Below are 23,155 nucleotides of genomic sequence, written 5' to 3'. Positions count from 1 at the left end.
GTATAATTAAATTTAATATTTGATATTTTTCATATATTTAAATAGAAGAAAATTATTTTGAACATAATATATTAAGATAATTTTATTAGGAAAAAATTTTGGCCCCCCCAAAAAAAATCCTGGCTCCGTCACTTACAGACATAAGTTTCCTTGGATATTGACTCTGTTGGATCTGTACATCTCAATCTTGCGCAGTTGGTTTGAAGGGGAACTGGGGGATTTTAACAAGGGTTAATCGCACTTTATCCTTTTTAAGTATAAGCTATTTTTCACTTTACCCCCCAACGTTTATTTTTCGTCAGTTTACCCCCTTCGTCAGCAATTGCACCATTAAAAACTTCAAGATTTCGAAATTGCTATACGAAAAAGGCAGTTGGTTTTGGCTGACAAAAATACCCCTCAATGGTGCCTGATGCTTTTAGCCTACTGTTTCCCTCAAAGAGCCGTTGGTTGGGTTCTATAAAAGGTGGTATTTTGCAGCCAATTTTTGTCATACATTTTAGCAGATTCAAAGTTCCTAAAATTTCTCTCCAAAGTTCCTAAAATTTCTCTTTGTCAACCAAAAGCATCATAAAATGTCACAAAGTGCTTCAAATAATATTGAAAAATCACCCCAAAAAATGTGTGGATGTAGTAAAGAGGCACCATTGTGCACCTCTTGCCTCTTGGACACTTGAAAATCCGGAAAGAAGATTTTACGACTGCTCAAATTACAATGTAAAAATTTTTCATTAATAATTTGTTAACATTGTCTTTAATTTTGCTCTATACCTGAATATGTTAGAAAGAGTTTAAACAACTAATTTTTTTTTATTTAGAACCGATACGCATGTAGGCACTTTTCATGGGTAGATCCTGAAGTTTGTAGCAAAACAAAAAAAGTAAGTGCAGTGCTGCAATCTAGACTGGTGGAGCAAAAGGAGAAACTAATGTACTTGCAAAGGGAGCATGAAAAATTGAAAAGCAGATATGAAGTCTTAGAAACAGAAGTCTATGTCTTACGAGTTGAAAACCAATAGCTACAGCAACAATACATGATGATCAAAGCTGCTCGATCTTCATCATGGAGAAAAACACTAGCCATTACATTTTTGATTGCTAGCATTATGTATATGTACTCTATTTCAGAACCAAAAGGTAACAAAAATCTGTTTTATCTATCATAGTTGTAAGCAAATATATATGAAAGAAAATTATATTAAGTTAAAAGCATTTTGCACATCAGATTACATCGTACCATGTGTCTGCATGGCCACCCAAACAAAGGCTATTTTAGTAGAACCTAACCAAAACATAATTGTAGAACATGTCCAAATAATGGCAAAAGAAAAACAACATCAGCATTTCTAACATTGTTGCAAAACAAGCAATCAAGTACTAGTTATGACAAAAATAGCAACAGCAACACTATTTCACATCAAAACACATTCAGGTGTGCGCATAACTGTTGAACGTTCATTTGCAGTTGAAGATCCTTGGGTAGAGAACACAGCTTCTCCAAATCTGGTACTCTTGGTTTGAACCTACAGTCATGGATGAGGGGTATCTTAGTGCATCAAACTACTATTAGGGGTGGTAGCATGTAAACATAGTCAAAAGACTTGAACTCACCATTTCAATTTTAGCAGCACCTGAATTGCTTTTAGAACTTCCAGTTTTAGCATCACCCAACTCAGTTCTTGGTCTTTTAGTTGTTACTGTAGTGGTTGCTTTTGAACTTGTACATGGTACGCTAGTGGTAGCAACAGCAGTAGTTGTACTCAAATTGGCACTAGATGTAGGTGTTCTTGTCCATTGTATCATCAATAGGAAACAATAAGTGAGCACGTATAAAATAGCCATGCATGCAGAGTTTTAAAATGTAGGCTTACCAGTTGGGTTGGAGGGGGCTGACTAGTCTTTGAAGTACTTGGAATCTGCATAATAAAGGTAGTTTTTAATTAATGCAAGTGTCTAAAATTAAATTAGTTACATACAAATAAAAAAGGAACTCACCATGTTAGACTCAAATGGGATATATGTTTTACTTATTGATATCCCTTGGCCATTCCAAAGTCCAATGCCACATAGTGGGCCATTATTATGGTATGAACCCCTACCGTTACCCCTGCCTGTACCTCTACCTCTCATTTTAGCTCTAGTTGGGCCTCTTGCAGTAGTAGATTTAGTCACATCAGCATCTCCTACAACATCAGCATCAGCATTTCTCTCAACATCAGTATCAGCATTTCTAGAGTGACCCCTACGAGCTCCCCTCCCTCGTTTAGTAGGCCCTTGTACCTTGCAACACATCAAAAAATGACAGTCAAATGTAGATAGAAAAAAGCCAAGCAGCATATGTTGATTGAAGTTACCTGTGCATTCACTTGTTTTCTTTGCCTCACAAATGAACAACCAGTGACCTTGCAACTTCTGGCATTGTGGTCAGTATGACCACAATGACTACAATGAATTGGCAACCCTACTTTAGACAGTTTTCCAACATTAAGTCTTCCAATGGAGCCTTTCTTCTAACTTTCTTAGGCCTACCTAGGGCTATCTTCCTATGAGGTGGGAATAATGTGTCATTGCTAGTATTCACCCAATTTGTTTGGTCTGGCATAGGCATAATAATACCAGCATATGCCTTTTTATCTGTTTTCACTGAGTAGCAATTATCAACATATGCATATGGGCTTTTGTTGTCTTGCACAAGTCCAGCACATGCATGGACACATGGAATTCCTGTCATATCCCACTCATTACATGTGCAAGACCTTTGAACTGCATTAACAGCAAAAGTTCCTACTATACCAGTCACCTCATACACCTCTCTTGTAGACACAAGTGCATCAAACTGAGTTGCATGTTTTTTCCTCTCTTCAATTTTCTGACAAATTCTCGGACAAATATGAGACTTCACCTTCTGAATCCAGTTTTTTTTTCTTGAAATCTGCACATTATCTGCCTTCGAATGGCTTCAAACATAGTCAAAATGGGCTCCTCCCTAGCATCCTTTATGTATTGATTGAAGCTCTCACATATATTATTACTTAAAAGGTCACATTTTGTCCTTGGAGAAAAGGTGTGTCTGGCCCATGGGTTAGCTGGTATGGAACTAAGCCATGCATGTGCTTCTGAGGCTACTAATTGCAACTCTCTCATTTTGCTTTCATAGTGATAGGGTAAATAAGCCCTGGCTGCCCCCCACATTAAATCTCTTAGATTCTTATCCTTGAATTTCAGTTTGAAGTTAGCATACATGTGTCTAACACAGAATCGATGCTCCACTCCAGGATACTTATTTCAATGCAATCAATTAATCCCTGACATAAAAACATAAATCACAAAATTAGTGAAAGGAGTGAGTGAGGAATAAGGAAAGTAAATCAGATTGTAGTGGTGCTGACCTTTTGTCTATCTGATAGAAATACCCAACCCTTTTCAATTGGAGTCCCAATGGCATCAGTAAGACTGTCCAAAAACCACCCCCAACTATCTTTGCACTCAGACTCAACAAGAGCTATAGCAATTGAGAACATCTGGTTATTAGCATCCCTACCAATTGCAGACATAAGCTGCCCTCCCATGATCCCCTTAAGGTGACATGCATCCAACCCTATTACAGGCCTACATGCATTTACAAAACCTTCATTTTATGTAGTAAACATCACAAACATTCTCTTGAAGATTGGGCTTTTACAAAGTTGAGATTTTTCAGTTAGAACAAATGCGACTGAATCTGGATTTCTTTGTAGAAGTGTAGCACAATAGTCTCTTAATCTTGCATACTGTTTTGCACATGACCCTTTCACTGCTTCCTCTGCTTTCTCTCTTGCTCTATACATTTGAGAGTTTGTACAGTTCAGGTAATACTTCCTTTTTATGCTCTTCTTGAACCCTTTTACTTTCATATCCGGATGGTCAGCAATCTCCTCCATAAACATCCTAGACAGCCACCTAGAATTTACACTCTTGTTCTTGAAAGACCATGGATATCTATGAGGTACGCCTTTAATGGACTTCACTTGAAGTGTAACTTTGCTTCCATTATAGCCACTAACATATATTCTCCAAACACATTTATTTGCACATATAACCACAGCTTTATCTTTGTCATTCTTAGTGAAGGTAACTTCAAACCCATTCAAAATTGAATACATTCTAACTGCAACTCTAAAATCATAAATGTTGGTGAAAATTCTGCCTACAGTCAACTCAAGATTTTTTAGATCCCTTTCTATGTTAAACTCAGGAAATTCATGCTCCATACCTTCATCTTTTGAATCATAAACTGGTTTAAGTATTTCATCATCACTAATATCTTCATCATCGACTAGTTTTCCATTCCCTTTGGAGTTAAGGTATGCATTATATTCTTCACTAATCAGTTCCACATACTTAGCATAATCAGGCTGTTTTAGGTGACAATCTACTTCACCACCATCCCTCTCTACATCATCTATAGGGTCACATGCATCATTTAAATCATCCCCATCTAGGAAAAAATCAAAGTCAGAGTCATATTCAACTTCCCTACAACCATTCTCTATCACCTTCCTGTAGCATTTGAAGCATCCACTTTCGGCTTTTTATCTTTTGGGGTTGGTCAGCATGAGGATTTAGATTTTGTTCACCATTAATCTCAATATTATCCTCTACAACAGTTCCATCAGCATGCAAATCTTCTTTAGGGATCTTACCAACATAAAGTTGTACGATGCTTTGAGTTCTGTTTGCCTCAAACATTTCTAGAATTATCTGGTCACTGTTTAACAGTTTAAGACCAACCTGAAGGTCAGGATTCCTAACCCTATAGTACACCTCTGTTTCATGTGAAATTCCAGCGTCTTTAAAACCATCTCTTAACTCAAAAATTGACATCAAATTAGGGTCAACATCATCAAAATTAGCAACTTCTCCCCCCACATATTGTAAATTTGGGACATGGGCAAAATGGCCTTCGTAGTGAACCTCTAAAATATAGGTTTTAAAATCCATTCTTTTGTAATCACACAAAGGCAACTTTTTTAGTGCATGCACAGGCAATACAGAGCAGGTATATTTTATTGTCTCACAAAAATAAAAAATCCTAGTTTGTCTATGTAACAGCCGACATATAACCATCCAAAGTAAACAAAGAATCCAGCAAATTAATAATTAAAAAAGACAAAACCCGATAATGACTTGTTATGAACTTCAAGGGACCGCACCAATAGATTTCAAACAAATAATTGTCTACACATTAAAGCCCATGCAGCCATTAAAAAAACCCATACCGTTGTTTCTGTGCAATACAATTGATTAAAAATTAGAAATTTCTAAAATCGAGAAAAAATTACAAAATCTAACCTTAAGGGCTGCCCAAGCTCTCAGAATCTCCTTTCACAATCTTTAAATTCAATTCTGCCGTCTGCTAACAACTTAATCGATTGCCCGCTTTTCCATTCAAGATGCTGGTGAATTTTCAAGTTTTTTAATGGAGGTTTTGCTGAGGCTTCAAGCACAAGTGGAGAGAAAGTGACCCGACAATGGCAAAAAGGAAGAGAAAGTGACCCGACAATAACAAAAGGGAACCTTTTGTCTGTTCCCTTTTGTGTTCCCTAATTTCTTTTTCTTTTTCTGTCTCGTGCCAGATGGAGGGAAATTTCCCTATATTATTCTAGGGTAATTTTGGAAACTTGCGTTTCATAAACTAACATATATGGGCATTTTGGGTTGTTCAATATTTTCATAAGGATATTATTGTCTTTTCAATATTCTGTTTATATCTATTAGAGTTGACCGTTAGTTTTTGGGGTAGACTGGCGAAAAACAAACATTAGGGGGTAAAGTGAGAAATGACCTATACTTAAAGGGAAAAAGTGCGATTAACCCTTTTAACAATAACTCGATAATATCAGCCATTGCAATAGCACTTTAATTTGGTTTTTTCAGCCTTTACTTATTGATCAATCAAAAAAGGCTTGGCTACATATCGACCACTCCTTTTTTATACCATTCCACCGAAAACCCTTGTAAAAGATCCACACAACTTCGAATGCTTCATTAGCCTCATTTCTTGACAGAAACTCCTTTAAGTTTGCATATTGTTCTAGTGCTTTTGAAAGTCATTTTGCTATCCTTTCTTCATTTTTTTATTTTTAACAATTAGCGATCTTCTCTCAATCCCCTAAAAATAGAAAGCAACTCACAAATTACGTCATTGCAATTTCCAAGCAAATATTTCTAATTTATCTAAGGAAAGATCTCAACACCTAATAGCACTCAAATCACTATATTTTTCCAATGTATCGTGAAAAACAAAATTAAATACACAGCATTTTTATTAAAAAAAAAAGAGCTTTAGTTTTTTCAAACTTTTAATTTTTGATAGTCAAGACTCAAAATCGAGCAATACAACCTAAGTTTGAAATGGTTTAGTTAGTTTAAAACAATAAACCATATCTAATTAACTGACACAATTTGATTGTATTAAAATTGTTTTTGTTTGATTTTTCAGTCAATTTTTTGATGAATTGTCAACAGTAATAAGACACTAATAGTAAAATTGAACGAAAATTGCACATATTTTAGTCAAATTCAACATATTTTTGGTAGTGTTAGTATTCCTCTTTGTCCCAAAAAAGTCTAAATAATACTTTTTTTTCTGTGACATAGTAGTTTTAGTTGAGCAAAAATGTGAACTTGGCTAGATTTTTCGTTTTTTCAAAAGAAAAATTCTCTAGTAATGAAAGGTAACAATAAAAAAAAAGTAAGAAAAAAGTGAAAGGAAAAGGACAATGACCAAAAAAAAAAAAAAGAACAGACAGGAAATTAAACAATATTGAAATGCCGTTAGTGTCTCATTTTAAAATTGCCATAGCTCTTTGTCAAAGGAGGTTTAATCGTGAAATTCGCATTATTTGCTTCTAAAACCAATGAACCCGGAAATTTGCAATTCCGCCCAGATGTAAATCTAAGTCCTACTTGGGGTCACCGGCACACCAAGGAAGATCAGATCACTCACCTCACCCTACCTGGGCGGGACTTGGAGATGACGGGGTTGGTACCGACCCTATCTTCAAGAATTTCTTGGCGCCTAAACCTACTTCACAAAACCACTCAATACGTAACAATTAGAGCCTTCAAAGCTTTGAGAATTCCAAGCAGACCTGTATTGCCACCTCTCTCCTCTGCTTTTCCACTCAATTCTAGTCCACCCCGTTTAGTTTCCTCGTATTCCAATAAATCAGCAGCAGTCCAAATGCAAAACCCATTATCCTCAGATGATAATTTAGTCATTTTGGGCATTGAAACCAGCTGTGACGATACTGCGGCTGCTGTTGTAGGTTATGATATCTTTTCGCTCTTTTGTATGGTGCAACATTTTTTGAAGGGGGTTCTGTATGTTTACAGAATAAATAACATGTTTTTTGTTTATTGGGATTTTCAGGTTCGAAGCAGTGGTGAGATTCTGAGCCAAGTTGTGTCTTCTCAGGTATTGTCTTATAGGTTTGTGTAAGTAAAAGTAATAGGCTTTTGCTTATGTGCATTAGTTCAATTGACGCGCTTGTGATTGAGAATTATTGAGAAGCATGAAAGATTCTACTGGCTCTTGCTACTTTCATAATATAAAAAATGTGATCTTGTTTAGCGGGAATAAAACTTTGATGGTAGCTGATCTTAGTACAAGTACATATATCTGTTCTTACTGTAAATGTATTGTTATTCTTGATAGTTGTTATACTCTAAGCTTCGTATAGATCTTGACATTTTGTTGTGCTTAACCATGTCAAGATACAAAGTACTATAAGTTAGCTTTTGTAATAATAAAATTTAATCTTAATTCATGAAAGCTGGGTTATAAACTTAGTGCAGGTTTATACTATAATCAAGTTGCTGTCACTATTGTCTATGTACATTACTCCCCAAATAATAGAAACAAATTTTCTGTGTGTTCTTTATACTAAAATTCCCAAGCAATACGAACCATCCTTTGTTTTTGCAACTGTGGTATCTGTTGTATTGAATATGAATTCTAATGATATGAAGGCGGATCTGCTTGCTCGCTATGGGGGGGTTGCACCTAAAATGGCTGAACAAGCACATGCACAAGTAATTGATCAGGTACAGAATCTAGACATGAGTATGCTGCCTATGATTTTTAATCCTTCTCTGTGTTTTTTGTGTAGTTTATGATATTTGCCATTTCTGGCTTTCAAACTCTGCTTTTGTGTTTCATGTAATAGAAGAACTAAGCTTGTTGCTTGATTTTATTCGCAGCAAAAAAAAAAGAAAAAAAATTAAAAGACATGTCTTTAACTGGAGTTGCCTTTTTTACTGCTGTCAGCGTTGTGGCAATTATGTTTATCTTCAGTTTGCTTTTGTTGCAGAACTATATCATCATTATTGATTTGTTTCCTTTTTAGTTCCATGATCTACTAGAACAGCTTTCTTGAGATTGTGGTTGCTTGCTGTATCTTTCTTACCTTACGCTATTTTCATGATAATAGTCAAGTGGCTTTGAATTAGTTTCTGAATTTCTTATTTAGGATTTCCTGCTTCAGTTTTGAATTTTAAAGAAGATATATCCATGGCTTAAAGTTTATTATCAAATAAGAGTTGTAACTCTTTCATTTACTCTTCTTGTTTGTTCTTCCAAGTATAATAATTTATTTTGCAGGTAGTACAGGAAGCCTTAGATAAAGCTCAACTGACTGAGAAGGATCTTACTGCAGTTGCAGTCACTATTGGTCCTGGTTTAAGCCTTTGTTTGCGTGGTAATTTTTTTTTTTTTTGTTAAATTTAAAACTCCAGAACTCAACTTGATTGAATTTTCTGGAGATGATGTGGTTCTAATTGATAAACCATTTGGTTTCCCTAAGCATTAGCCTTAGACCATATGAAATTGTGAAACCCTGTCAGGGATCATTGTATGTTTAAGATGTCAAATGACAATTCTATCATGTTATTTAGATGTTTGTTTGCCAAAGAGCAACATGATAAAATTCCTTAAACATCCTTTCTTCAATTCACATGTAGTTGGTGTGCAAAAGGCTCGCAAAATTGCTGGCAGATTGAATCTACCCATAGTGGGGGTGCATCACATGGAAGCACATGCCTTAGTAGCTAGGTAATACATGTTCAATTCATACTCAAAATCACATTTTTTAAGATATTACTGGAAATTGTTTTAAAAGCATATTAGGAGTGTTACTTTTTTGAATTCAATGCCATGGTTGCCCTTTAGCCATGTTGCCTTTTTTTCCCCTGAAATTGTTATCAGATAGTTGAGTAAAATACAATAGCTTTATGTGTTGTTTGTAAGCCAATATATAAATTTTGCATCTTCTTGCTATTTCCTTCGCTAAATGGCTTCAGTTTGATTTTTGGTTGCATGTTCCTGGAAAATTTGTGGGTTCTTTTTTTTGTTTTGTGGGTTAGGGGGGGGGGATCATTCACGATTTCAGCCACTAATTGAGAATTCAGTAATGTAATGGCTATGATTGATGTGGTAGAAAAGACGAACTAAATAAACTGAGGAGAAAATTGTATTTGGTGGCAAGATCTGAGCTCTGCAAGAAAAGCTTACAAGATAGACCTTTGTTTTGACCTTTTCGTTTCCTTCTTTTGTCCATTGAAGAGACTTCTATTACTCAATGTGCTTAATGAGATATGACTTTCATTTTTCTTGTCTTATGGTGAGGGATCAACTTAACTGGTTTGTGAAGAAATGAGGCATTGAAAATCACTTGGAAATCTACCTGCTACTTAAAAGTACAATTGATTTAGGTTTTTCTCCAATTAGTTTGTCTTCCGGTGCCTCATCTGTAAAGGTGAACATAAAGAGATCTGGCCTTAAAGCGTGGATGGAATTTGCACTCCAATTCTAATAATAAATCTGTAGCTATTACTATCAAAAGGACTCAAAATCTTGTATGCAACTATGCTCAGTTCGTCGAAAGTTGAAAGAGAATGAGCTTCAACTTATCATGAAAAGTCATTTGCCTTATTCAATTTTTTTCCCCTCTCTAGGTTAGTAGAAAAGAAACTGCAATTCCCTTTTCTCGCCCTGCTCATCTCAGGTATGATAAATCACAGCACTCATTTAAATTTGTCACATTTATTTTCCCATTTTCAAATGTGCATCAATGCTACAGTACGCACACACTTGAAGAAGAATTGAGACGGACTAGAGTTCTGCTAAAAAAAATAGAAAAAGTAATTAGCTGTGCTGTAGGACCAATTACCTGGATTGAAAACTAAGAATCTTGAATTACCATGCTCCAGAGGGCTCTACATTATTCTAACACATTTCCTGGTACTGTTTTTTGTAAAGTGGCACATGGGTCTTAGGTGAAATGATTTTGGTCATTTACTGGATTGAGTCTTCGTGACCCTTTTAACTTAGTTACTATTTTAACTTACTAAGTCAATTTGCTTAGAGGGAAGAAGAGGGGGGGGGGGGTTTGGGGGGAAGAACTTATTAAGTCAATGCACTTTTAACATTTTGATCATTAGGAGGACACAACCTTTTAGTTCTTGCCCGGGATCTTGGCCATTACATACAACTTGGTACCACAGTTGATGATGCAATTGGGGAGGCATATGACAAGACTGCAAAATGGCTTGGTCTTGATATGAGGAGGAGTGGGGGGCCTGCAATTGAGGAGTTAGCTCATGAGGGAGATGCAGAAGCAGTCAAATTCAGAGTAAGTTTGGAGAAATTTTATGTCAAGTGTCATTTGTTTTCTTTTGAAACAGTTTGACCAGAATTTGATCTTCATATTGAGCTCAGGTTTTGAAGTGGTTGTTTGTTAGGTTCCTATGAAACAACACAAAGACTGCAACTTCTCATATGCAGGGCTAAAGAATCAAGTGAGGTTGGAAATCGAAGCACAGAATATGTAGGTGCTTTTAGCCTATGAAAAACATTGTTTTTCCATGAAGAAATATTTTCTTTATTGCTGTTGATAAGAAGGTCACGTCTTGTCCCAGATTCTTCCTTTTGAATCTTCTATTTGGATATAAAATGCTGAAATATTAGCTGTGAACTATAGCATATCTGGGAAAATATGGCAAAAGATCTAAAAGAATCTTCTTTTCTAGCTGTGTCAATCATGTTGAATATGCTTGGAAAAAGTATTAATCGTGTAGTTGGAACAACTTTCTGTCCCTGCAGCTATTGTTGGTTAACCCAGCAATCAATCATTTCAACATTTAGATGTTCAAAGTTCCTCTTCTCTTCTTCACCTCTGACCTTATTTTGTTCCTTGGACTTTGTGCATGCAGCAATGCTGAAATCCCCATTTCTTCAGCTAGTAGTGAAGATAGAGGTGCGAGGGCAAATATTGCTGCCTCTTTCCAGGTGATAATGATCTTGGCTTTTATTTCATGAAAAGAAAATAAAATCAAGTTTTTAACATATAGTTCCACATGTCTGCTTTCTTTAAATATAATAAAACAATAGTGCTCAATGAGCATCTTCTTCTTTATTGCTTTACTCTTTTTTAAACATTGAAGAAGTATCTTTGTGCAGCGAGTTGCAGTATTACATTTAGAGGAAAAATGCCAACGAGCAATTGAATGGGCATTGAAAATTGAGCCTTCTGTGAAGTATTTGGTGCGTGAAATAAGATTCCCAATTGGCTTCCACGCTGTTGTACTCTCGAATTCTAGACTTCATGCGCTTTGTTGCTTTATATTGCTTTGAATATTGTCTCAGAGCAATTTCTTTATACTCCCATCGTAGGTAGCTTCCGGAGGTGTTGCTTCAAACAAGTTTGTCCGCTCTCGCCTTAATCAGGTAGTGGAAAGGAATGCCCTGCAACTTTTGTGCCCTCCTCCTAGCCTCTGTACTGATAATGGTAAGGTGCTAAGTGTTTTTCCTGCTAATTCAGTTAACATTGAGAAAATGCAAAAGTGATTAATTTGCAGAGGTACTTGATTTTAATAACTGGCAGTTGAAAAATACAAACTTCGGACAAATAACTTGTAGATAGATTGTGTGTGGTTTCTGTGGTTCAAGCTCGTGTACTACAACATTAGGATGGATCCAAGTGCTCATTACAGACAATACTTTTGCAATTTAAAATAAAGTGAATAGGCTAGTCTCAATTGAATAGCTGCATCGACATTCAATTTCTGGTGGTAATCTGTTAGATATCTACCCATCATTGAGAACATATTTAATTTGTTTTAGGCCTGGTAGGGGTTCATTTGCATCTGTGGAAAAGTTGTCCAAATCTTGGTGATGTTAAATTATTGGGTTAAAAACAAAAAAGCCCCCTGTAATATACCTAATACACAGAAAACCCCCCATGGTTTCAAAACATACAAAACGACACCTCATGTTTTGAACTAAATTGTAAACTAACAGAATTCGTTAAACTTAATGGAATCCGGTAAACTTAACGGAAAATTTAACGGAATTCAGTAAAGTTAACGGTAAACTTAACAGAATCCGGTAAGTTTAACAGACGAAATCGTCATCCGGTAAACTTAACGGAAAATTTAACGGAATTCGGTAAAGTTAACGGTAAACTTAATAGAATCCGGTAAGTTTAACAGGCGAAATCGTCATTTTCGTTTAAGTTTAACAAATTCTGTTAGTTTACAATTTAGTTCAAAACATGAGGTGTCGTTTTGTATGTTTTGAAACCATGGGGTCCTTTTCTGTATATTGGGTATACCATAGGGGGCTTTTTTGTTTTTAACCCTAAATTATTTGAACTCTGAAAAGCTAGTACGTTGGGCCTTGTCTTGAAGAATAATATTGGCTTGTTCTGAAAGGTGTAATGATTGCTTGGACCGGCGTGGAACATTTCCGGGTAGGAAGATATGATCCTCCACCACCTGCCAATGAACCTGAAGATGCCCAGGTTTTGTCATTTTGGTGCTTTCATTTGGATTTTTAAAGATTTTTTTGGCTAGAATTTGTTTGCTTTGGATGCTATATCTCTAATAGAAGAGTAAGCTCTATATTTTCCGTCTTTACTGCCTCTTTTCTCATATGAAAGAAGAAGTTGATTAATTCATGACTTCTCACTTCAGATGGGTTTCCAAAACCTATTAGTTGATGGAGAAAAAGTTAAGTGGTCGCATGGATCAGACTTGCTGCCGTAATGCTAATTAGCTTAGTCAATTTCCATTTTCTGCTCTCTTGAACTTTGAATAAGCAAAGAATTGAGCAAATGTGTTATTTCAGGTTTGGTTAACGTGGTTTGTAAAGCGATCCTCAAAATTCCTCTATTTAGTTAATCTGGACAAAAGAATTGCATGTTTAAACGTGAACTGATTACAAATTAAGGGATCAGGCTACCTTAAGTGGAGATTGGAGGAACTCCATTTTTTGAAAGAATTATGTTGGAAATGTAGTATCTACAGGTGGTTGGGTTCATTGCTTTTGTTTTCATGTGGTCTTAAGGATTTTCATTTTGAAAAGTAGCAAGAATCTATGCTTCTATTTTTTTTTGGATAGTAATATGTTGACGAATGTCGTGCATGAAACAGCTTGATTTGCGGCCAAGGTGGCCATTAGGTGAGGAGTATGCGGAAGGAAGAAGTGATGCCCGATCAATGAGAAAGGCTCGGATTCATCCATCGCTGACATCTCTCATTCAGGCATCTCTGTTAGGACAGCCAAAGCCTACAGTGTGAAGGTTACTGGTGCTCTCTCAAATGAATGATGTCCTTTCTGAAGCCCTAATGTTTGAAGGATATAGCTTGCAACTCTACACTGTCGCCGGCTGAATGTTTGCATCAAGTAAGAGTTTTCAAATTATATCAAGAAACTGGCTCTGCGGGACAGTTCTTAGTATTCCCTTGTCAATATAAATGTGTGGATTCACAGATACCCTAGAAGATTTTCTGCTCAAGGAACATTTTTCTAGAGCACGGCATAAGTTATTCAATGCTCATTGTGTACCAGTGTTTAAGCATTTGCCTTGGTAGACTAGATGGAATGAACATAAGCCAATTTTCTCTTTGAAGGATATAGCTGTTACACTCTTCATTCTATCTTTGGATTGTAGGGGGCCTGAAAGGTCTTTCTAATTATAGAGCAATGCTATGCGGCCACAAATGTTAGAGATTCCACGAAGGTTGTGCTTGGATTGCATTTTCTAGGATTTTTTGTAGAAAAATTACTATAGCAATTTGATGTATGTAAGGAAAAAAAGTAATAGGGAAATGTGATCACGAAAAACGACGTAATTTTCTGGCGGAAAATGACCGTCCAAACAAGGCCGAAATCTCTGCAACAATTCGTGCAGTGGATGATATGCTGCATCATATCTGCAAATTTTCATTTGCAAATGTATAGTTATACCAAAAAAAAATATTTGGCTAAAAAATGCTAGAAAAGGTAATTGTAAAATAGAAATTTAAATAATGTGTATGTGTATGTACCTTTTATCTAGTATCTTTTAAGACCCAAATAGCTCATTAGAGAAAATATCCTTTTAAGTACGAATAAAGGAGATGTCAAGTTTAGCATGAGTATTGTAAAATTATGGATTCGGAGCCGGTAAATGTTTTTGCGCGATTGTGCAGTTTTGTTTTACGTCATATGATGTACATGAATACTTGGGTAAAAAGTCCATTTGGCTCTCAAAATCTTCAACTATTTTATAATTTTAGTCCTCTAACTATTATTTGCATATTTTTAGCCTATAAACTATTAAAAGCGTGTATTTATTTATAGTCCTCTCGTAAATTTGAATCTAACGAATCTATCTCATAAACGATGTTTTTTTTTTATATATATATATTCTCCTTTCTCATATCAAATCAAGTGCAACTCTTCACTGCTAGTCAAAGGTGATTGACCGAGGGTTGATGTGCCATTTTATCAATATCAAAATTTGATCAAATTACATTCAAAACCTTCTATTTTCGTATAGATTTCAAATTTGCACTCCATTTTTAATGAATCTCATTAGATAAAGAGCAGTAGATTTATCAATTATTTTACATGTCATTCACCATTTCTTTTGAATTTTATATCAAAATATTCCTCGAAACGTGAGACTGGCTCAAAATGAAGTCATTTGGACATTATTCTTTCTCAAATCAAGTTTGTTGACAACTGCAATTATTCAATATCACTGCCACTTTATCATTGTCAAAATTGGATCAAATTACATTCCAAGCCTTCGATTTTCATGTAGATTTCAAATTTGGCTCTATTTTTAATGAATCTCACTGGATAAATTTAGCAGATCTATCACTAATTTACGTGTCATTCACCAATTATTTTAAATTTTATACCAAAATATTCCTTGGAGGGTGGAAAGTTTAAAATTCTAATTTGAAATTGCTCTTTCTACTATTTCGATAGAAAATCTTTTTCTTTCCATTTAACCTTGTACGTGATGTACATGTACATTTTTAATAATTCAAGGGCAAAAAATGTACAATCAATAGTCAGTCAGCTCAGTCGATCACGCTTTCCTCTTTAGGGGCATTGTCCGGCCTTGGGCAACCAAGGTTCGAGTCTGCCTGGAATTACCGTGTCAGGAGTGGAGTGGGGCCTCCTCTCCCGAATTGCAGGAGATTAGTCGAGCCCCGTAAGAATTAACTCGGATATCCCTGTGTCGAAAAAAAAAAATAAAAATGTCGAAGTGTTAGAAATATAAAATTGTTAAAATTCGAGAAGGCTTTTTGCCCTTAATGCTTTGCTGTGTGTGTAAATTTTATTTATGTTCGTCCCAAGTAATGTTCCAATCGAAATACATCTATTCCCATCAAGAAACAAATATACTCTTCCTCATTTCCTCACCGAAGGTACAGTTCGGGCGACCGCCGGCAATCCGTCCGTTGTCATTCCCTACGGAGACGTAGTTCCCTTTTCACCCAAGGTATACTAATTGAAGTTTTCAGACGTCATTGCCTCTGCTTCTCTGGGGCTGTGGCTGTAGCTGCAATTCTGCAAACCGTAATTGCCATGAAGTGCGGTTTTCCTTTTTTTTCCTGTCGTTCGATTGAATAAACTACTGTCTGAAGCCGCCGCTCTTTACTTTTCGAGCTTAAATTTTTCAAAGCTGTCAGTTTTTGCCAGCTTAGTGTCAGTGATAGTTCATGCGCTCGCCAATTTTATTGGTCCGAGGCATATGATCAAACAGTTTGTATACTTATTTTAGCTTCTGTATCAACCCCAGTGCCTGAAAAATGTGATCTTTACGGGTTGTAATCCATCCGTTCTTCCATTGCATTTTCATTAATGAATTTACTCTTCCACTTCTGGCTTGTTATTTGCTTTGCTAACAAGCTGTCCTAATCAAGTTTTCGTAAGGAAATGGCTGCAAATTTTCTCCTTTCGTTTATGGATTGTTACTTTGGAGGATATCTGTAGTTAGTCCACAGAAATAATAAATCTGGAATTTCTTCGGCATTATTGCGTTTTCTTTTCAGATATTTACCACTTTTGCTGAATAATAAGCATTGCTTATTGTTTTCCGGCGTGGAAATGTCACCTTAAATGCCTGCATTTTCCTTGTGGTTTCTTTGGCGCGTAAGAAGTTTTGGGTTTAACCATTAGAAAGAACAAGTTGCTAATCACTGTTTTCATGTTTTTATTTTAGCATTCTACGGAATATATATACACTTTTTAAAGTTGGTCATTTCTTGTTTTTCCATTTCCCTTCTCTTTTACATATTGCAAATGTGCACCTTATTCTGCTGGCAATGGCATGTCTTGATTGTACATTTTTTGGTTAAATTGTACACTTTTTATTTGATAAATTCGTGAATATTCTTGTTTGTGGTATGATTTGATAAGTATTCAGATTATAAGAAATGAGGATCATTAAATAACTAATTTCTTGGTCTGCAGGGTTGCTGGATTGAACAAGCAGAAAGACAATTTTTCACGTTTCTTCGTGATATTCTATGTCTAGCACCATTTCCAGGAAGAATATATTACTTGCAACGGTAAACCAAGCCACTTCCCATGTTATATTTAGAAATTACCTTTGCTGTTTTTCTGCCTTCTGTAGTCATTCTCTGGTGAGGCAGTACCATTTCATTCGAGAAAGGGATTTTGATCAGGGACAAGAATGCATAGATTTGAAAAGAGATTTCGATTTTCATCTTCTTATGCATAAAATTAATGGTGTAAACAGTGAAGATGAGGTTTTTCAGGTTCTCATGCAAGACCCTGCTTGTGATGCTACAAAGATAACTGATGAACTTATTAATAGGCTGCTGCACAGGTTAAAGGATGATTGGAAATCTGCATTGGGTGTTTTCAGATGGGCAGAATTACATCGAGGCTATAAGCCCTTACCAAATTTATATGATAAAGTGGTGGACACATTGGGAAGAATGAAACAGATGGAAAAGATGTGTGCTTTTGTAGATGAAATGAACATGGCTCAGCTTGTCTCGCTTAATACCATAGCAAAGGTTATGAGAAGATTTGCTGGTGCAGGAGAGTGGGAAGATGCTGTAAGGATATTTGATGAGTTGGAAAAGTTCGGGTTGCAGAAGAATACAGAATCCATGAATTTGTTATTTGACACACTTTGCAAAGAGAAAAAAGTTGGGCAGGCTCGGGAAATTTTCTTGAAGCTTAAATCGCACATCCCCCCAGATGCTCATACTTTTAACATATTTGTTCATGGTTGGTGCAAAATTAATAGGGTCGAAGAGGCACACTGGACAATTGAAGAGATGAAAGGTCATGGTTTTCGGCCCACTGTTATCAGCTACTCAACCATTATTCAGTTCTACTGCCATCAATTTAACTTCAGTAGGGTGTATGAGCTGCTTGATGAAATGAAAGATCAAAAGTGCACCCCAAATGTTGTGACTTTCACCACAATCATGCATTCATTAACGAAGTCTGGGGCACTTGAGGAATCCTTGCGGATAATTGATAGAATGAAATCTGTTGGATGTAAAGCTGATACACTGTTCTACAATGCTTTTCTTTATACTTTAGGCAGGGCTGGACGAATTAGTGATGCTATTCATGTTTTCAAGGTAGAAATGCCCCAGATGGGGGTTGCCCCAAGTACATCAACGTACAATACAATGATTTCAATGCTTTGTCAGCAGGAACGAGAAGAATTGGCATTGGAGTTTCTCAGGGATATGGAAAAGTCGACTTATTGTAAGCCTGAAGTGCAGACATATTTTCCTCTGCTCAAGGCATGCTTTAAAGGTGGAAACAAAGATGATCGCTTGAGTATGCTGCTGGATGAGATGTCTAGCAAGCATCATCTGAGTTTTGATTTGTCAACTTATGCACTTCTGGTCCATGGGCTGTGCAAAGTAAATAAACCTGAAGAGGCATATAATTACTTCACGAAAATGATAGCTCAAGACATAACCCCTCGATATGTTACCTGTCGCTTACTCCTGGATGAACTTAGACAAAACAAGAAGCATGATGCTGCTACAAGGGTTGAAGACTTCATGAAGAAAATGAAATCCTCTTGACCATCAACATTTCTTGGTATTGTGCTTTTATGCCCTCAATTAACTAGTTAACACTCGTACCATATAAATCCACACAAGGCCCCGGATCTCTGCAATTTAAACAACTTGGTCTTATTTCATCTCAGGACGTAAAAGAGTTTATTCAGTTATCTGCACTGTGTTTCTGTACATGCACAAGCATAATGCTTCATAAATTTTGGTTTGTAGAGTGCAATTTTCCCCCATGTGCAGTTGTATCAATTGATCAAACGTTCACTTACTTAGAGATGAAAATTGCATTTTAGCTACGCTGGAAATCTAAAACTGCAACACATGCATTAGAGATAATTCTGCCAAGTTCAATATCAGTTTGTTTAGTTCTTGTACGCTACAGAATACCTTGCCGGGTTGACATATCCATTGGGAATTGATATCGCTAGAGTGCGTTATGTTATCAATACCAATATACCATCAAGTATTGTACTCTAACAGCAAAGGAGTAGAAAGCTTCCCAGCTTAAGCAGAAGAAACAGAGTCATCTAGCATCAGCAAATTTGTCGAGACAACCTTTGAGTATTTTAAACTGTTCAGGGATTCTGTGGGACGTATACGAACGAATAATTGTGTTCAAAGAAGAAAAAGACATGTTCGCTGGAAATGAATTTTTTTTTTCGGAATGATAAGTGATTTTATAGATTAACAAAAGCTTTACAGTTTTGAGTAAAGGTTCGATGGAACTATACAATCAGTGTATTTCGACACTAAGAAATTTAAATTCCTCATCTTGAATGATGCTTAAAGCATATGAACTAATCCTATTACTAATATGATTATGATTCTTGTTAACTAAATAAAAAAAGCACATATGAACAACAACTTTAAATGATGAATGAATTCAAATTGGTCAAGATTCAAGAGTGAATAAAACTCGGGCCTAATGAAATAAGCCTTCTGCTGCGATGCACGTATATAGCAGCGGCCCAACGATAGACAACAAATCAATATCAACCTTTTACACCAAACCAGAACTTCCTCTTATTAAGACGAGTTCAACGGATTTGGGCCAGCTTGGTAGAGTCTCTGGGCCGAAGAAACTTTTAATGTTTCTGAAACGCAGCGTTTAAGTATTGTGAATGCTTCCTTTGCAGCAGCACTAGAATTGAAATTGAAACCCTTTGAACAGATACTCAATTGAACAAAAACCGCGAAAAGCTTCTAAACAAAAATACAGAGTCACACACTGAGACAAATTTGAGAGAGAATGGAAGTATCGAGTCTCCCAATTTCAGCTTCGCATAGAGCAAAGTTGATATCCGCCGGCTACATTTCTATCTCCTCCCTCAGCTCTATCTCGCCGGCCCACCTCGCCCGTGGTATGCCTTCTTGTTGGTATTACTAGAGCTGTTATGTCATCTATTCTCTTTTTTCTTGTGTACTCGTATTTGATTACAAATACATCTCATTGTTGGATAATAGCTAATCTTTGCGCTAAATGAGTGTGAGTTAAATTTTTGAATATTTTATAACATTTCCCCTGACGGGTTTCTCTTGTTTAATGGCTAGATTTGGGGATTTCAGAGAACGAGGCTACTGGGATTTTGAAGGTGGCATCCCAAAGGGGTGGACCGGAGAGAACCATTCCAAGTCACCACTCTATTGTTGATGGTTTGAGTAATTTATCAATGCTGATTATATATTATTATTGTGATTTTTTTTTTAGGGGGGCCTTTGATGTTGCTGTGGAGTTGTTCTATTTGTTTTACTTCACTAATGCATGAGTCATGACTATCATCATAAAGGGATTGTACTTGGTAATCTTTTCCTTTTGCTTATACCAAATAGGTGTGATGTATCCGTTTCGTGGAGCTACAAAATTTTTATTTTTATTATTTTTAAGGAGGGCAAATCTACAGTGATATGCTGGGCTTGTTTAGTTTTTTCTTGCTTTGTTACATTTCGCGTTATGGAATATATAGTCTGAAGATTCACCTACTATGCCGAATTAGCACTTTTTGTTGTACTTGAGATTTTTTTTAGGTGAATATGTGAATATCTTCTTGTTTTTCTACCATTTTACTGGCATGCCAACACAGTAAGTTGTAAAAGTGTATCACCGATTGTGTGTCTGTAAATTTTGTTTACTGAGGATTGTGAATGAAGGAATTTGTTAACCCGTTGATCTTGTTGTGTAAGATATTTCTTTTGGCTGCTAGATGCGGCCTCTTACAAGGGATGCACAAAATTCGGCTAACTGAATCTTAATTTTTTTCTTCTTGTTTAGGGGCACAGACCGCCTGGGACATGTTGCATGAGGAGGAATCATGCAGAAGAATTACCACATCATGTGCAGATCTTGATGACATCCTAGGTGGAGGAATAAGTTGCAAAGAAGTTACTGAAATTGGTTAGTCTTTTATCATCTCTATGGTTTCATCATTAACTGGTTCCTACCATGTTTTGGTACCTTAAACACTTTCATTGAGAGAGAGAGAGAGAGAACGAGACAGAGGACATCTACAAATTGCTGACAATCTCAAGCTTTATCACTTTCTATTTTGTCAGGTGGAGTGCCAGGAATTGGTAAAACACAACTTGGGTAAGAATTTGTTCCTGTTTACAGTTGATTGACAAATTTTGTTCTGTTCCTTTTGGTTCTTATTAAGACATATAATAGCATGCAGTATTCAACTTGCCATCAATGTTCAAATTCCACTTGAATACGGTGGCCTTGCAGGGAAAGCAGTTTATATTGGTAAGTACGGTACACAAAATACTCATGGTGGTTCGACTAAATCTGCTACTGCTTTCTCCAAAGGCATTTCAACTGAAGATTCTATGAGTTCTTTTTTTAGATACGGAAGGCAGCTTTATGGTTGAACGTGTTCAGCAAGTTGCTGAAGCATGCATCAAAGACATGCAAGAATATGATAGCTTTCTACGTAAAGATTTGCCAGCCCGTCAAGTAAATCTGCAGGCAAATGATTTTCTTGCCAATATATACTACTTTCGCATTTGCAGTTACACAGAGCAAATCGCCGTGATAAATTACTTGGAGAAGTTCATTTCAGAGCATAAAGATGTAGGTGTAGTATTTAAGTTCTTTTTTTTAATGATGTTGGTGATGTCATTGAGAGCTTGCATTATGCAAATTTTCGTTGTAAATTATTGACATTCCTCTACTGTCACAGATCAAGGTTGTTATTGTTGACAGCATTACTTTTCACTTCCGTCAAGATTTTGATGACATGGCACTTAGAACTCGATTACTTGGTGGAATGGCCTTGAAGTTGATGAAACTTGCAAAGAAATTTACTCTAGCAGTAAGAGTTAGACTATCTCTTTTCCTTCTCATATTCTTTAAGCTGTCTCATTCTTATCCAACTGAATGGCATTACTTCATGTTTGTGCACTCTATTGACCAGAGGACATCATAATACAGGTTATTTTGTTGAATCAAGTAACCACCAAGTATTCGGGAGGTTCATTTCAACTGACTCTTGCTCTAGGTAAGAATCTGTCTTCTTTAAGAATAATTTTCTTATACTTGTCTTTCCTTGGGTGCTCTGCTACTGTTGTTTTTATAGTTAATTTTTCCTCCCTCTTTGTCTTTCATCCAACCTGATTCCAGATTCTGGTCATCAGGGACATATCCTTTTCTAAGTTCCTAAATCTTGCTGGGCAGGTGATAGTTGGTCACATGCTTGTACAAATCGTATCATTTTGTACTGGAATGGCAATGGACGCTATGCCCATATTGACAAGTCACCTTCTATTCGATCAGCATCTGCTCCATATGCTGTAACTGGCAGAGGGATCCGAAATTTGGCTTCAAACTGTAAACGAGTCAAACTGATGTAAGTTTATACTGACTCGCTAGAAATCAATGCAGGGGTGCTTTGTTTCCTTGTAGCTTTGTAATTATAGAACCAATTTGTTGTCTGAGGCTGAATGACAATGAATCAAATCGCCTGGTGGTAAAATCAACGTTTTAGTCATCTCTCCTTCCATTATCCCCATCACAAGGACTTCAGAACTTTCGAGAACACCTGTTCTTACAACATAATTTGTAATATACCATGGATACATCTGAAAATTTAGAAGTCAACTTTTCAGCATTTGACGAGTATAGATTTGGTGTATTTTTCTTGATGTTATTATATTCATGCTTTGTCGTTTAAAAATAAATTACTAGCTGTCATTCCTTGTTTGAACAAGCTTTTGCCCTTCAGACTCCGTGCTAGACTTGTGCACGATGAGCATATATGCAGAAGTTTAATCTGAAGCTGACTTTTGAGTAGCAAACTTCGAGTCTCCAGGGTGCCAAGAATTTTTCATGTCAAAATCCAGCCTTTTTTGGGGTACTCTTTTTATTATTATTATTATTTGTTTTCATGCAATATGTTTTCTAACTTTTCGTACTTTCTTTTGATATTAGGGCTTGTTTTGCTTATCTACACGCCCACTAAAGGGATTAGCCTCATTGTTGTTGAACATCGATCCTATTCATCATTTATGAAAATTTTGTCCTCGGGTCGGGTGCTTTGAGGTTTTCTTATTTGGTTGCAAATTTGTTGAAGAAGATGATGATCTTCTACTTTTGTTGTCTTATTATTGCGTCACTTATTGCGTATTGGTTCTAGCCTTCAAGGTGTTTTATTTTCTAATAGATAGAAGATGCTTGACTTTGGGCTATAGAGGACTCTGAGGTCACAGAACCAAATGTATACTCTAACCCTCCCCCCCTCCCCCTCCCCAAACCCTTTTTTTTTTT

The 23,155-nt window shown here is 36.3% G+C and overlaps 3 protein-coding genes across 4 annotated transcripts; all 3 read left to right on the top strand.

The window, feature by feature from the left end:
* The first annotated feature begins 6,945 nt into the window (after positions 1–6,945).
* On the top strand, positions 6,946–14,074 carry LOC113754394 (probable tRNA N6-adenosine threonylcarbamoyltransferase, mitochondrial). The gene is made up of 13 exons (XM_027298797.1): positions 6,946–7,306; positions 7,415–7,459; positions 8,014–8,088; positions 8,645–8,741; positions 9,004–9,094; positions 9,997–10,046; positions 10,483–10,673; positions 10,783–10,868; positions 11,254–11,329; positions 11,501–11,584; positions 11,714–11,828; positions 12,754–12,842; positions 13,474–14,074. The coding sequence occupies exons 1-13, from the start codon at positions 7,016–7,018 to the stop codon at positions 13,618–13,620; spliced, it is 1,437 nt and encodes a 478-aa protein (XP_027154598.1). The 5' UTR covers positions 6,946–7,015; the 3' UTR covers positions 13,621–14,074.
* A 1,663-nt stretch (positions 14,075–15,737) lies between these two features.
* On the top strand, positions 15,738–18,692 carry LOC113763242 (pentatricopeptide repeat-containing protein At3g04130, mitochondrial-like). Its single transcript, XM_027306996.1, has 2 exons — positions 15,738–15,821; positions 16,796–18,692. Exon 2 carries the CDS (start codon positions 16,852–16,854, stop codon positions 18,403–18,405), a length of 1,554 nt encoding a protein of 517 aa, XP_027162797.1. The 5' UTR covers positions 15,738–15,821; positions 16,796–16,851; the 3' UTR covers positions 18,406–18,692.
* An 894-nt stretch (positions 18,693–19,586) lies between these two features.
* On the top strand, positions 19,587–22,493 carry LOC113763379 (DNA repair protein RAD51 homolog 3). Of its 2 annotated transcripts, none has more exons than XM_027307157.1 (9): positions 19,587–19,757; positions 19,948–20,049; positions 20,666–20,788; positions 20,947–20,980; positions 21,066–21,136; positions 21,237–21,463; positions 21,573–21,704; positions 21,824–21,890; positions 22,067–22,493. In XM_027307157.1, exons 1-9 carry the CDS (start codon positions 19,646–19,648, stop codon positions 22,240–22,242), a joined length of 1,044 nt encoding a protein of 347 aa, XP_027162958.1. In that variant the 5' UTR covers positions 19,587–19,645; the 3' UTR covers positions 22,243–22,493. The 2 variants fall into 2 exon arrangements, with proteins under 2 accessions (XP_027162958.1, XP_027162957.1); XM_027307156.1 differs by having other exon boundaries at positions 19,948–20,055.
* The last annotated feature ends 662 nt before the right edge of the window (positions 22,494–23,155 follow it).

The sequence above is a fragment of the Coffea eugenioides genome, chromosome 2 (assembly GCF_003713205.1).
Source record: "Coffea eugenioides isolate CCC68of chromosome 2, Ceug_1.0, whole genome shotgun sequence".
NCBI classification, from domain to species: domain Eukaryota; kingdom Viridiplantae; phylum Streptophyta; class Magnoliopsida; order Gentianales; family Rubiaceae; genus Coffea; species Coffea eugenioides.
The sequence above is the reverse complement of the archived record's forward strand: the minus strand, read 5'-3'. Positions and strand labels throughout refer to the sequence as shown.